At 44.4% G+C, this 14,892-nt stretch overlaps 1 protein-coding gene across 2 annotated transcripts in view; it reads left to right on the forward strand.

Moving 5' to 3' along the window:
* LOC308084175 (zymogen granule membrane protein 16-like) overlaps positions 1-14,486 on the forward strand; it is a 40,170-nt gene extending 25,684 nt beyond the window's left edge. The window contains exons 1-5 of one of the 2 annotated variants that reach the window (XM_080426715.1): positions 10,895-11,030; positions 11,788-11,869; positions 12,697-12,823; positions 13,601-13,739; positions 14,101-14,486. In XM_080426715.1, the coding sequence (XP_080282841.1) occupies positions 11,809-11,869; positions 12,697-12,823; positions 13,601-13,739; positions 14,101-14,280 (507 nt within the window). In that variant the 5' untranslated portion in view covers positions 10,895-11,030; positions 11,788-11,808 and the 3' untranslated portion in view covers positions 14,281-14,486. Of the gene's footprint in view, positions 1-10,894; positions 11,031-11,787; positions 11,870-12,696; positions 12,824-13,600; positions 13,740-14,100 lie in introns of those variants that run through there. The other variant, XM_080426716.1, reaches the window with a different exon arrangement.
* The last annotated feature ends 406 nt before the right edge of the window (positions 14,487-14,892 follow it).

The raw sequence follows: 14,892 nt of genomic DNA on the forward strand, positions 1-14,892 counted from the left end.
GCAAGAGATCTCCCTAGATGACCTGCCTGCTTCCTCTGCACCCTCAACAGCCCTATCAGCCGGTGACCTGCCAGAGCCCTTGTCAGTCATCTCCACTGGTGACCTGTGTCTGCCAGAAGTCATGGAAGCCCTGGTCCTTGGCTTTCAGCTGACAGGTGTGTCGGACGATGGCTCTCCAGCGTCTGCAGCATCTCCTGTGGCGTCGCCTCCAGCATCTGCAGCATCCGCTGTGGCATCGCCTCCAGCATCTGCAGCATCCGCTGTGGCATCGCCTCCAGCATCTGCAGCATCCGCTGTGGCATCGCCTCCAGCATCTGCAGCACCCGCTGTGGCATCGTCTCCAGCATCTGCAGCATCCGCTGTGGCATCGCCTCCAGCATCTGCAGCATCCACTGTGGCGTCGCCTCCAGCATCTGCAGCATCCACTGTGGCGTCGCCTCCAGCATGTGCAGCATCCACTGTGGCGTCGCCTCCAGCATCTGCGTTATCCCCTGGGGTTCCGTCTCCAAATTCGGCAGTGACGCCTGGGGTCCAGTCCGCAGCGTCGCCGGGGGTCAAGCCGGGGGTCCCGTCTCCGAAGTCTGCAGCGTCGCCTAGGGTCCCGTCTCCGGAGTCTGCAGCGTCGCCGGTCGTCCCACCTCCAGAGCCTGCAACGCCGTCTGGGGTCCCGCCTCCAGAGCCCGCAGCGCCGTCTGGGGTCCGGCCTGCAGTGCCATCTGGGGTCCCGTCTCCAGGGCCTGCAGTGCCGTCTGGGGTCCTGCCTCCAGAGCCTCCAGCGCCTTCTGGGGTCCCGCCTGCAGCGTCCTGTGTGGCTCCGTCTGGTCATCCTCCAGATCCTTCTCCTAAGTGGTCATGGGATTCTCCAGGCCGTCCACCCGATGTTGCTTGTTCAGCCATATCCCAGTCTCCAGGCTGTCCGCCAGGCAACAACTCTGCTGCATCGTCTCAGCCTCCAGGCTGTCCCCCAGGCAACAACTCTGCTGCCTCGTCTCAGCCTCCAGGCTGTCCGCCAGACGACAACTCTGCTGCCTCGTCTGAGCATCCAGGTCGTCCGCCAGAAGACATCTCTGCTGCCTCGTCTGAGCATCCAGGTCGTCCGCCAGACGACATCTCTGCTGCCTCGTCTGAGCATCCAGGTCGTCCACCAGACGACATCTCGGCTGCCTCGTCTGAGCATCCAGGTCGTCCACCAGACGACATCTCTGCTGCCTTGTCTGAGCATCCAGGTTGTCCGCCAGACGACACCTCTTCGACCTCGTCTCAGCATCCAGGTCGTCCGCCAGACGACACTTCTTCGACCTCGTTGCAGCCTCCAGGTCGTCCGCCTGACGTCACCAGCTCAGCCCCGGTCCGTCCTGGCCGTCCGCCTGACGTCACCAGCTCAGCCCCGGGCCAGGATGACACCTCTTCGACCTCGTCGCAGCCTCCAGGTCGTCCGCCAGATGACACTTCGTCTCAGCCTCCAGGTTGTCCACCAGACGACACCTCTTCGGCCTTGCCTCAGCCTGCAGGCCGCCCACCTGACGTCACCAGCTCAGCCCCGGTCCGTCCTGGCCGTCCGCCTGACGTCACCAGCTCAGCCCCGGGCCGTCCGCCTGACGTAAGCAGCTCAGCCCCGGTCCATCCTGGCCGTCTGCCTGATGTCACCAGCTCAGCCCCGGTCCATCCAGGCGTTCCACCTGATGTCCCCATTGCCTCTTCCCAGCATCCAGGCCACCCACCTGAAATCACCACTGCCTCTTCTCAGCGTCCAGGCCGCCCACCTGAAGTCCCCTGCTCAGTCCCGGTCCAGTCTCCAGGCCGTCCGCCTGGGGTTCAGGTTCCCAGACCCCTCCTCCAGACCGGGCCAGCGTGGTGGGACGTCTGGAAGCCGTCCCTTGAGAGGGGGGTACTGTCACGGTCTGCCCCCCCACAGACCGTGTCTCCACTTCGGCCACTCCCACATTCCATTCCATCTCTCAGTTCTAGTTACGCACCTGTCCCCACTCCCTCATCAGCCCTGCAGTGCCCTGCCCTTTACGAACCTGTGAACATTTCTCCAATCAACCTGCTCTCTATAAAACTGGACTCATTGCACTCACTCATTGTCAGTTCATACCTTCATGCCTTGATGTTCTGTGTTGGAGCTCTTGCCTTGTATTTAGTTTCCACTGGACTTTTGGACTCTGTGTCCTGCCTTGAAGCTTCTGGTAATTTGCTCGTACCTATTGTTGTTTTTGTTGCATTTTTGGTCTGCTTTACTTCTGCCTGTTTTCACCAGTTGTAAGCTTGCCATTTTCTGCTTTATTTAATAAACCCTTTACTTGAACCAAGGGCGTATCGTCATAGAGGCCAATGGGGCCATGGCCCGGTCTGGAAAACTCTGCTCCCCCAGGGGAAAAAAAACAAAAAATCAACATAACAACATTAGCACCCCCTCACCCTATTCTCTTGTAGCCAACCACAGAAATTCGCCTTTGTTTTCAAGTTGGGCTTATTTGCATTCGGCCGAATTGTTAATGGGTGGCCATTAAAAACCGGTTTCCCCGTCAAACCGGTTCTCTTGCCAGGTAAACAGTATAAAGCGTTAACTTGTTAACTTTGCTGTTGTAAATACACTTTTGAGAATAAAAAAACATACATTGATTATACTTGCATATTGTGTTTTATTCACGTTTCTCTCTCTTGCATTAACGCTGATGGTAATTCTCAATAGATTGTCACTTATCAGCCATCGTTGCGCGAGCCCCCACCCGCCCCCGCCCCCCCGCGAGCGGGGCGGGCGGGGGGGGGGGGGGGGGGGGTTAAGAATCTGGCCCGGTCCACGTTAGAACCCACCATACGCGCCTGACTTGAACACTATTCTGCTGGTTGTGGCTCTGCATTTGGGTTCAGCACATTCTGCTATCGTGACATGTGAAGCTTCTGTATCATCGCCAGAGGGCGCTGTTTCCCATATGTGAACAACGAGAGAAGCAATGCAAAAAAACTTAAGTTGCTGAGATTGCCAAGCTTGTGCCTTAAAGTAATACAATGCAGAATCCCAAATAACGATTTTTAGCAACCTCTGCTGGTCACTACCGTCACTGCATACAATTTCCGTAATCCTCGATTACCCAGAATTCCATTCGTTTTCACCGGAAGCCGGAAGCGTTTCAAAAAGCGATCTTTTAATTGTTTTATACTATCTACGGATCGTTTCTCTTAGCCAGTGGAGCATTAGTTACCATGAGCTGTGCTTTCTTTTTCTGTTCTTTTTCGATCTTCCAATCCTACATTATCTTAACATCAGCGTGAGGTTCCTTTTTGTTATAGCGCGGTAGTTCCTGGCCAAACAGGAAACCGTTGCGGTAGTTCCTGGGGACGTCGGCCACGACGTCATGACGTTGGCCAGGAACGTCATTTCCCCGGGAATGTCCCCCCAGTCCACTTTCAATAGAAAATATATAAATAAAAGGCTTCCGGGGGTGAAATTCACGGAGTGGGTGTTGTGAAACTTTTGCCACTCGCAAAAGATATACAATTTAACTTTAGTTTTGTTGAAAACGTTACCTAGTATTACTTTAACTATTGTTTGTGTTCTGTATTGTTAAATGTGAACTCAAATAAAGCTATGAAATGTGTGTGTACGTGTAACACCCAAACGGGATACAATTTTTTTTACCTGTACTGAAGTTTATCAGTAGTATCTGTTCCACCAGTATGACACACCTGTCATAGACACACACGACCGGAAGCGGAAGGCCTACAAATTCACGCCCACTTTTGACACAGCGCCGCTACTCGGGGTCCGTTAGAACGATGAACTGCAGCTGCCAATGCAATCCCTATGAGAGGATATGAGAATTAGCCTAATTCTAAAATATTCCTACATTAACTGGAGACGATATTGATTTAAATAAAAATATGTTTCCAAATGTATGGAGTGTCTTTGTCAACATATCTTCTTGTTTTCTTAATAGTTGATGTGTTTCACATTTAATTTGCCACTTTAACGAGTTACCCATAATGTTAACACAGCAGAGGCGAGACGGCAGACAGACAAGTTGTCGCATTTCAGTGACATCGCTGTCTTTACGAGCGGCGACCAGTGGCGTACCCACTGTAGAGGCAGGACAAACGGTCGCCTGCCCAACTAACATCTCACCTCCCCTAAAAAAAAACAAATAACCCGAAAAGGTGTCAATGTGTGCTTAAAGTCCTCAAAGTCACGCATCCAACAAGCTTTGAACTGAGCAGATTGGACCTTCTGTTCCAGAGATAACATCTTGATTTGAAGTTTTCTGGGTATTGAAAACCTCAAGGGATGCGTCTGTGACGTATATACCATGCGACCACGTTTTGACACACTGATGGAGTATATTATAGTATATTGTGGGTAGTATATCGAGATGACAGATATGGGACATTAAAAAGGACAAATTAAACAAATGGGACAGTTTATTAGAACACAAAAAAAATCGCTACAGCCTCAGTAGTTAACCAGTGAAATTACGGTATTTTACAATGCCTCTCATAGAGATTGTATTGAGAGCTGCAGTTCATCGTTCTAACGGACCCCGAGTAGCGGCGCTGTGTCAAAAGTGGGCGTGAATTTGTAGGCCTTCCGCTTCCGGTCGTGTGTGTCTATTCCACTAAGACCAATCTGTCACACTTTGAGATAGAGAGAAAGATAGGGATAAGGATGTGATGCAAAAAAACAAAAAAACAACTTCATTGCACGTACGCACGCACATAGCTGTGTGTGTGTGTGTGTGTGTGTGTGTGTGTGTGTGTGTGTGTGTGTGTGTGTGTGTGTGTGTGTGTGTGTGTGTGTGTGTGTGTGTGTGTGTATGTGTGTGTGTGTGTGTGTGTGTGTGTGTGTGTGTGTGTAATTCAGGGTAGAGGACAGAGTAAAGCAACGTGCGGACCGAAAGGTCCACTCTTATTTCACTATGTAAATACATATTTTTTTTAATCCAAAAGCCTCCATATTTTATGAAAGTGAATACAAACGTTGTTTGTGCTGGACTATTATGCAGGGCCCTATTTCACAAAAGGTGAATTAGAGCTAAAGCCTGGCTTTAACACCTATCCTGGCTTAATTTAGCCAGGATTATAGGGATGAATCGGTTTCATGAAAGCTGAATTATCTTGAAGATTAGCTTAGCCAGTTCACCCTGGCTAAGTTTAGCCATGACTAGATTTCACGAAAGAGAATTGAAGCAAGCCTACCTTAGTTACCATGGCAATTTTGCTGTGAAGTTAGCCTGGTCAGGAGCATGCTAACAGCCAAGCTTACTTAATCCAGTGCCTTGTTCTTCAAGTTTTTCCACAATTAATTTAACACATGTGTTTGTATATGGACTCATCTTAATGACCCTGCATTCAAATAAAATGAAATAAATACAATAAGATATAATCAAATTAATTATATTACTGAAATAGTGTGTGACCATGAATCATAATTGCTTCACAATGACTCATGTGATATGTCATTATCACTCTGTTAACACTATAGTTCATATTGTTGTTAGATGTTTGATAATATATTACAGTTTTCTTTGTATATTATTAAAAAAAAACGTCTGACATATATATATATATATATATATATATATATATATGTCAGACGTTTTTTTATATATATATTGCATTTATATATATATATATATAAATTATTAGTTACGGGTTTAAAAGAGCCTCTTCACTGAATGTAAGTCAATGAGGAGCATATTTTAAATGATCAATTTCTAGTCAATGGAGAAATTATTTTTTATTTCTTGTCCACCTTTGGAGTTACAGGATGGCAAGGTAACTACACAACCCAAACCTCTACCAAAGTGGTCTTGCAAATTTGGGGTTATTGCCAGTGGTGGCTTATCCAACGGGCTTGAGGTGCTGAAGCACAGGGCACCAGCCTTGGGGGGGCACCAACCTTGGGGGGTGCACCAAACGGCGTTAAAAAATACAATAAACGGCGAAAAACGCAGAAATTTACGCGCATCAGTCCCCCCCCCCCTGTTGACAAAACGCTCCCGGGGGGCACCGAACCGGGTCCAAGCACCGGGCACCACGAAGGGTTAATCCGCCCCTGGTTATTGCGTGTCAACCCGATTTGACTTAAGGCCAGGCTTATTTAATTCACTTTTCGTGAAATAGGGCCCTGGCCTCTCACACCTGACTCAATCTTTGGGTCAAGAGTGCAAACCATTGCAAATCAATGGCTATTGTCTGTAGTTAACCAATCTGGGAACCCATCGCCAAATGAAAAGGAAAAACAGCGCCCTCTGCTGTTTTTGACTATCTCAGTTGGCTCTGGGAGGAAGTTGACGTAGCACCCGTGCGCAAGGAAACCGGGGTTTTGGTCTGCCTTCAGCGCATCACTTCCGGTGGTGCGACTATGTTTTCATCCCCACTAATAATATTTCTACACGGAACACTAACACCACTTCTCCCAGAGAAAATGGATCGTTTTGGTTATAAGCCCACTTGTTTCTATGATGAAAGAGCAAGTTAAAATGTAAATATCTTTCCGTGGTTTTGTCTGCTCCACGGACGCTACTGTTAAATTAGTTTCGGTTTATTTCGAGTGGGGAAGGATCGACGGACACGTAAATCCCGCCCACTACATTTGATTGGGTAAAGCGCGGCCTGCTTCCTGATCTGAAGGCATGCCCACTTGTAGGCCAGTGTGTACGTGATATGACGAACCCCCCCGACAGATTCAAACGCAGAGCAGAATCTGTTCTTGAGAGATTAGTAGTTAACCAGCATATCCAGTCTGTCCATTTCAAGTAACACATTTAGACTAGGTCAGTTTTCCAAAAATCTTAACACCGAAGGCAAATTGTGTTAATTTATGACACACATGTTTTTTAGGGGTACTAAGGTGTGCTGAATCCAAATCTGCTGTGTGTCAAGCTCAAAAATGGCCGCTAAGCCCTCAAAATGGACCATTTAAAGATGGCGGCCACCACTATGCTGAAACATAATAAAACACTATATGTTTGATTAAACAAGGTAGAAAATAGACTGAAATGTGCTTTTTTATGTTTACATATATGGGGAATACAATGAAATATTCTGATATAAGATCAATTGTGAAGGAACCACTTTTATATAATTTATATTGTGAAAATTGGCCTCTTTGGTAATGAAGAATGTTTTTTTCTTTTCCTTTTTTTTGGGTTGTTAATGAATAATTGCTTTAAGATGTACAATTGCCTTAATTTGTGTTTCTGACTTGTATTTGCAGGCAGCAGACACATGGACTTAGTCCCAGTCATCCTCAGTGTTCTGGCAGGTGTTGCCAAGTTTCTTGCAATTACACGCTTCAATGCACTCCATACGTACTTTCCTGCAGCCACAGCGTTGGCTGAGACATCCCTTTGTGCAACTGCATGACGTGATCTCCCTGCATGCTTTTGGCATAGGTGGCAGAGAAAGCAGCCGTGGCACCAACTGACCATTCAGGTGCATCCATCCCATTTCGGTCACTGGAGGAAGATCAGGATGTGGCAAGTGAGCTTGGTTCCAGACAAGAGCTTGATAGTGGGAACGCATGATGTGAAACTTTGCTGCATCTGAGGTTGGTGGCAGAGTCTCTTGTGCACGACCTATACAAAACAACTTGACTCTTGCTTCATTGCATGTATCAACTTCAGGCACACCGTATATCTTACAGATGAATTTCTCTGTTGACCTCGCTATGTCTACTGTGAGAGGGCCTTTTCCAAGCCCAATGAGATCTGTGTGATGTTGCTGGAACACCTGCAGGGCTGTTTTCTTACTGTGGCCACTGAACTGAGACACGCTGTCACAGCCAGTGACAGCATGGAAGGCAAGTAGTGTGTCAACTTGATCAGCAGAAAGCAACGTGCGAATTTCATGTACTGGAAGAGAGACTTCAAGATCTGGATCCGATGACTTGACAGTGGTCACTTCGGCAAACCCCCCTGATACAATGATGGTTAGATTATTTGGGCTGTGTTTAATCAGATGGTTTGAAAGCAATAGAGCAAGGTCTGCTTTATTTTCCTCAAGTGCCATGAAGCTAGACCAGTCTGGTGGAAGAGGAACGGACTCGTTCTCTATTTTACGACGTATTGGTCGGTGGCGCTGCTTGCGTTTAATCCTTGTGCCTGCTTTGATCGTTAGCTCTTGATACCTGTCAAAGACTACATCAATCCTCTGGCAGTTTTCTCCCATTTTAAGAACAGCTCCAGCAAACATGTTGGCATATTCACCAAATGTTCTAATGCCAGGTTGCATTCCTAGTGCCATCACGAGTGCATGGCCATCAATGAGCAGGCAGCTGGAATCATCAAGTGTAACTTTTGCAGGGGTTTGGACTTGTTCTGTCAGTATGTTTACTAGCACAGATTTGTTTGTGGAATGTAGACTACCATAAGTTGTCGCCAAAGATAGTGGGATGGTCATGAGTTCATGTGTAAGGATGTTTTCAAGGTTTACCTGGCGCCCTGCTCTGTAAGCTGTAATGAGCCTTTGTAGAATGTTCCTATCCACTTTGATAGTGTTTTGCTTGCCCTTGGAAAGTTGCTCAACTTCATATAAAGAGGCAAATGTCTTGGCCTTATTCTTTCGAATAGGTGATTTCAGAGCCAGGTGCTGGTCACTATCTGGAGGCTCATATAGACGTTTCTCGACTTGTCCAAGTTCTTCTGCATTAAGCAGAGATTCCTGAATCTCAGATGTGACTACATCCTTGTTGATCATGTTTTTCAATGTGTCTCCACCATCTTGAAACACACCATGCTGTTTCAATGACACAACTATCCTGCCTTCATCAGAGTCGTCTTTCTCCATTCTTTTTGCCAGACCCAGGGGGTCGGCCTACATGAGGCTTTGTCGGTCGGTCTGTCCCTCTTTTCCTACCCAGCCATTCAGATGTCGCATGACGTCACCTCGACGTCACCTTTAGTATTTAACCACTAGGGGTCTGGCACATCCAGGTCTCCTGGTCTAGTTTTTGTGCACTCATTGTGTGTGTACTCATCATCTTCATTGCCTGATGTCATTCCTAGCAAAGCTGATGTCTGAGAAACTATGTCTGTCCTCAGATTATATGACAATGTCCATCTACTCACTGCAGACGCTATTCTGGTATTTATGTGTGTGTGTGTGTGTGTGTGTGTGTGTGTGTGTGTGTGTGTGTGTGTGTGTGTGTGTGTGTACACACAATTGTATTGTGGACAGTCGTTTCTCTTTGGAGCGGATAAAGTTGGTTGGAACAATATTCACCAATAAATGACAATTTTCACAATATATGAGTTTTAAGCAGTTTCCTCACACTTGATTTCAAATCAAAATATCTAATGAAAAACCTGAAAAAAATCTGAAAACCTATTAAAAAAAATATATATCAAGTTTCTACCTTGTTTAGTCAAAAAGATGCTTTGTAATATATTACAGCATAGTGGCGGCCGCCATCTTTAAATGGTCAATTTTGAGGGCTTAGCGGCCATTTTTGAGCTTGACACACAGCAGATTTGGATTCAGCACACCTTAATACCCCTAAAAAACATGTGTGTCATAAATTAACACGATTTGCCTTCAGCACTTTAAATAAGCACATTTTCTGAAATCCTGCCTAGTCTAATTCCAAAGAAACAAGCACACATTGTCTTTCGAAAACCTGTCCTCTGTTTCTTCCTTCTTGGAAATGTACTGCTTGACATACTGTAATAACCTTACCGGTGGTTTACAGGGGAATTTAAAAGCAAAGCCAAAGTCATATTAACTTCATGAATATACTGGTTCACCAGAGGGTCTTGCACCTATATTTGTATATACTGTCAATAATGGCAACCAATTACCCACTCTGAGTGAGGACACTCCCTGATGAGTGCACGTTTGTTCCAGTCTCAATAAACGTAAGCAGTCCTTCTGTGCCTGTCATACCCTGAAGAAGACCTTTTATTGTCGAAACGTTGGTAAAATAAAATAAATTGCATCGTGGCTACGAGCTGTGCGACCTCCTTTCTTTGCAATAGTATCATGTCAATATCATGGACAATATCATGTGAACAGTATCCAAGAAATGTACTTGAATAAAAGTTAAATATGTGTCTTGGAAATGTACTCAAGTAACAGTAATAAGTATTTAAAAAATCACACCCTGTGTGAAGTGGGCGGTGTCTTGCTAGCTAATCACAATACTGAATGGAATCAACCAATCATGTACAAAAGATAAATACATTTATTGAAACACTCTTTATGATGGACGAAACCATAACTTGAAAAAAACAAATTTTTGGTTTTTTTCAAGTTATGGTTACTTATATAGGGCTATGCACATGTGTCATGTGACACTGGCCAATCACAGTCCTGAATAGACTGTGATTGTCCAATCACAGCGCAGGATAATTCTACAAATTTCCTGGGCCCAGATCACAGCGCAGGAAAATGTACATTTTTCCAAATCTCACTTATAGGGGCGGTTTCACCGCCCAAAAAGCTAATACTCAAGTAAAGTACAGATCCTCAGAAGCTGTACTTATGTACATTTACTCCGTTACTGTCCGTGTCCACCACTGAAAGTATTCACTCAAGTATCATGTTCATTACTGTGGTTAGTATCATGTCAGTGTCATGTCAATATCGTATCATCCTCAATTAACACATTAACAGGGTTTTGCTGGGCATGTAATGCTGTCATCATAAAACACTTTAATTACAGCTATGACTACATATTTTGATGTGTCTCAAAAACATAAAGGAAAACCGCATGGCAGAAAATGACTCACTCACGCATAAACTTTAAAGGAAGACTTCCTTAATAGTTTATGCAGCGAGCGAGTCTCTTTCTGCCAGTTTTACATATTTTATCGACCATTGGCATCTTGACATTTGAAAGCAGCTCGTCTTTTAAAAAACGGTCCTCTGTTTCTTCCTCATGGGAAATACCCCTTGTCTTTTAAACGCCTACCAGGAAATGTCAGCACATAAGATAGCATATATAAAGACAAGTGATTTCTGGTAGGATCAGTTACAGCACAGACGGAGGTCACTGGACTGACTTTGAGTTCTCACAGACTGGCTGCAGACAGGTAAGCATACAGGGAACAATATAGAATACAAAAGAATAAAATGTAATAGTCACAGCTGTTTATTCACATTAAGAAGCAAGGTATACAACCCACACAAATGTATGTATGTGTGCTCGCGCTTATTAGTTTGTTTGCAAGAGAGCTCTTCTCAGTTCCATCTCTTTCTTTTTATTCAGGAAACATGAGAAATTGAAGACAGCTTGGCTGCTATAAATTACATTTGCATTCATGTTTCATATCTGCATTGTGCTCTTACAGTGGACAAACACTGAAATACATTGATGTGACATGTTTTACTGACATCTCAGTTGATACATACTCTTTGTACATTGACTGACTGTATTGTATAGCGTACATTTTAGAATATTTGTGACACATTTGAGTGAAATCAGACAGATTTAACTGTAAACTGATTTTAAGGTACATGCACTATATAGGATAAATGTGATTCTTAGTTTTCTATGTCCATTCCAAATATTCAGAGTCACATATATACACTGTAAATACTACATGACTGTCAACACAGACAGTCTACGCTTGAGAGCTTTTGGTTCAATTTTCGGTTAAATGTTGTTAATTGCGTGCAACCTTGTTATACACAAAAGGCTGTGGTAGAATACTGTAGGTGTTTAATAAGGCAACAACATACGTAGCTGAGATATAATCACAATATACCACATCCTCTTGTGTGTTAATGCACTATATATAGTGAAAATGTACTTGATAATAACTGGATAATTGTATCTTCTCTTTCCAGTGTCATTAACTCAGCAACAGCATGGCCGTCGGTTCATTGTTTGTGATTGTGATTGTGTTGCTGTCTTCAGCATGGGCCAAACGTGAGTAGTAACTAGACACTGTGTGTGTGTGTGTGTGTGTGTGTGTGTGTGTGTGTGTGTGTGTGTGTGTGTGTGTGTGTGTGTGTGTGTGTGTGTGTGTGTGTGTGTGTGTGTGTGTGTAGAGAGAGAGAGAGAGAGAGAGAGAGAGAGAGAGAGAGAGAGAGAGAGAGAGAGAGAGAGAGAGAGAGAGAGAGAGAGAGAGAGAGAGAGAGAGAGAGAGAGAGAGAGAGAGAGAGAGAGAGAGAGAGAGAGAGACAGACAGACAGACAGACAGACAGACAGACAGACAGACAGACAGACAGACAGACAGACAGACAGACAGACAGACAGACAGACAGACAGACAGACAGACAGACAGACAGACAGACAGACAGACAGAATGCAATTCATTCAATAAATAATATTGATAATAATCTATTATTCATTCAAAGTCAAACTAGCTTTATTGACATAGCATACATGTGCACTTACTGTCAACAGAAATGAAAGAAAAGAAAAACATAATACAGAAATGTATGTGTGTAACAGTGTTAATTTTGACAGCAAATTTTGATTTAGTCTTAGTCTTAGTCTTTTGAATTAACACACCATTTAGTTTTAGTCCTATTTTAGTCTTCCGAAAATTGTTTAGTCTTAGTCTTAGTCTTAGTCTTAGTCGACAAATTAACAGTGGTGTGTAAATGTAATGTACACATAAGTATGAATGGATGTTAATATCAATCTCTCTCTCTCTCTCTCTCTCTCTCTCTCTCTCTCTCTCTCTCTCTCTCTCTCTCTCTCTCTCTCTCTCTCTCTCTCTCTCTCTCTCTCTCACTTTGTTTCTCCAGCAACCAACGGGACATACAGCTACTCTCTAGCAGTGGGTAAAGGGGGAGGTAGCTCCTACCAGACCAAGGGGGAGGGACACATCACAGCCATCAGGGTCTGGGAGGTCCATAACACCTACATCTATGGGTATGTACAGATCACTTGTCAACAGTAGAAACAAATTGTTTTCCTGTATTGAGACAATGTAGGCATTTAGCAGACAGAAAGCTGAACAGTCCTCCAGCTTGGCAAGGTGTCCCAGTGAACACAATTTGTTGTGTTCGCTGGAGAGTAGCCGGTGCCGTTCACAAGCTCACAACACACTGCAATGCATTTCTGTAGTTCTGCTATTTTCTGCATGACATCCAGTACATTAGGCAATACCCAGACTAACAGGTTGTTAGTTAGAAGATATATATATATACTGTATATAGATAAGAATGAGCCCTGAAGTTCCATTAGGTTTCGTGGTATGTTGATCAGGAACAAAGACAACACAAAGTTATGAAGATGAGTGACTCACACGGAAGTCTACAGCAAACCAAGATTATTCAATGTATATGTTTTAAGTCACAATGCAATAGTATCTAATATCTAATATCTAGTACCCATCTAATATCTAATTAGTATCTAATGTAATAAGTAAATATGTGTCTCGTAAATGAATCCTTCCCACATCACATTTTAGACATTTATGCAGAGCAGTAAGTGTAATGAAGGAACTCTTTATTAAATGAAAGCTGAGAGAATCTGACAATATTTGGGGGAAAAACGGATTTCGTTCAGTCTCTCTCCCTCTTAATCTCTCTTAATCGCTCTTTCTCCCGCACACACACACACACACACACACACACACACACACACACACACACACACACACACACACACACACACACACACACACACACACACACACACCTCTAGGTTTCAGTTTCAGTTTGAAGGCATCTGGAGTGCGGTAGTCGGCGCCAAAAATGGCCCCACACTAGAGATGGAGCTGCGTGATGGGGAGGCCATCGTTCAGATCTCTGGGAAATATCACACCAGCAACTACGTCTATCAGGTCAGAACTACATCAGTTACTACATCTATTAATGCCACTCACACTGTGTAGTGTACAGTCCAAACACATTGCTATGGATAAACCTACCCAATCTATTCCTTTGTCACAAAACACTGTAAAGTACTATTTCTAAGTGGCTTTAGTTTATCGTCACACTATTTCGCCTGAGGGTGGATTGCTGTAGTTCAACTTCTTCCAAAGTGAAATAATTGATGTTATCGAAACAGCTTCCCCAACACTAGATACATCTGCATAGTATAAGTTACATATTCATATCTGGTCTGGTTTTTATGACTAGTAGATTTTAGAAATTAAAAATGTAATAACCAAATTGTCATTGAACCTTTGATTCCTGTTGCAGGTGCAATTTGTGACCAACAGGGGCCGCTTCTTGACAGCTGGTCAGCCCACTGGCTATTCCTTCAACTTCTACCCACGTCACCCTGACGCTGAACTGCTGATGATCAGCGGACGCGGCAATTGTCCATTTACCTCCATCGGAGCTCACTGGGGCGTGATTGGCTCTGACTCCAAGAAGTAGTCCTAGATGTTGAATCACTGAATCAAACCATCCACATCAACTCGTCTCATTTAACCTTGGTGTTGATTAATCACCCATTTTCATTCTCTCGTTTTCATTCTCGTCTCCTGGCATCAAATTTGTGTGCAAACTAAAAAAATCAGACTAATGTTCTCCTGTTATGCTATGTTTACCACTTTTGCTCATTAAAAACATTTTAAAACGGAGCTATTTGATGTGTGAATCTTCCTGTTTCGATTCACCTAGTTTACAAAAACAAGGGTATCTCCATGCAGGTAGGGGACCTGGATATTGGATAGGGGCAAACAAGCTGAGAAACACTGATTTAACCAGTTAGCACGCCAGAAAGCAGAACTATGCTGTACCTGTCTGCTTCTCTGTAGTGAGTGAACAGTGCAGTCAAAGTGTGGTTTGGGGACCCCCAGGGGTCCTTGAGGTGGTCCTCGGTTTAACCCTTTATACAGTACATTGGAGATCTACAAGCTCACAACCAGGCGGCATGAAGGGTCCAATGAAGGAAATGAAGCCAATGCGGAAGTAATAAAAACGCTGCAGTTCTCATTAATGGCCCAGCAGCTGCCGCTGATTGGCCCCCTCCAGATGCAAAATAAT

This window comes from Gymnoscopelus braueri, assembly GCF_963280865.1.
Source record: "Gymnoscopelus braueri genome assembly, chromosome: 4".
Classification (NCBI taxonomy): Eukaryota; Metazoa; Chordata; class Actinopteri; order Myctophiformes; family Myctophidae; genus Gymnoscopelus; species Gymnoscopelus braueri.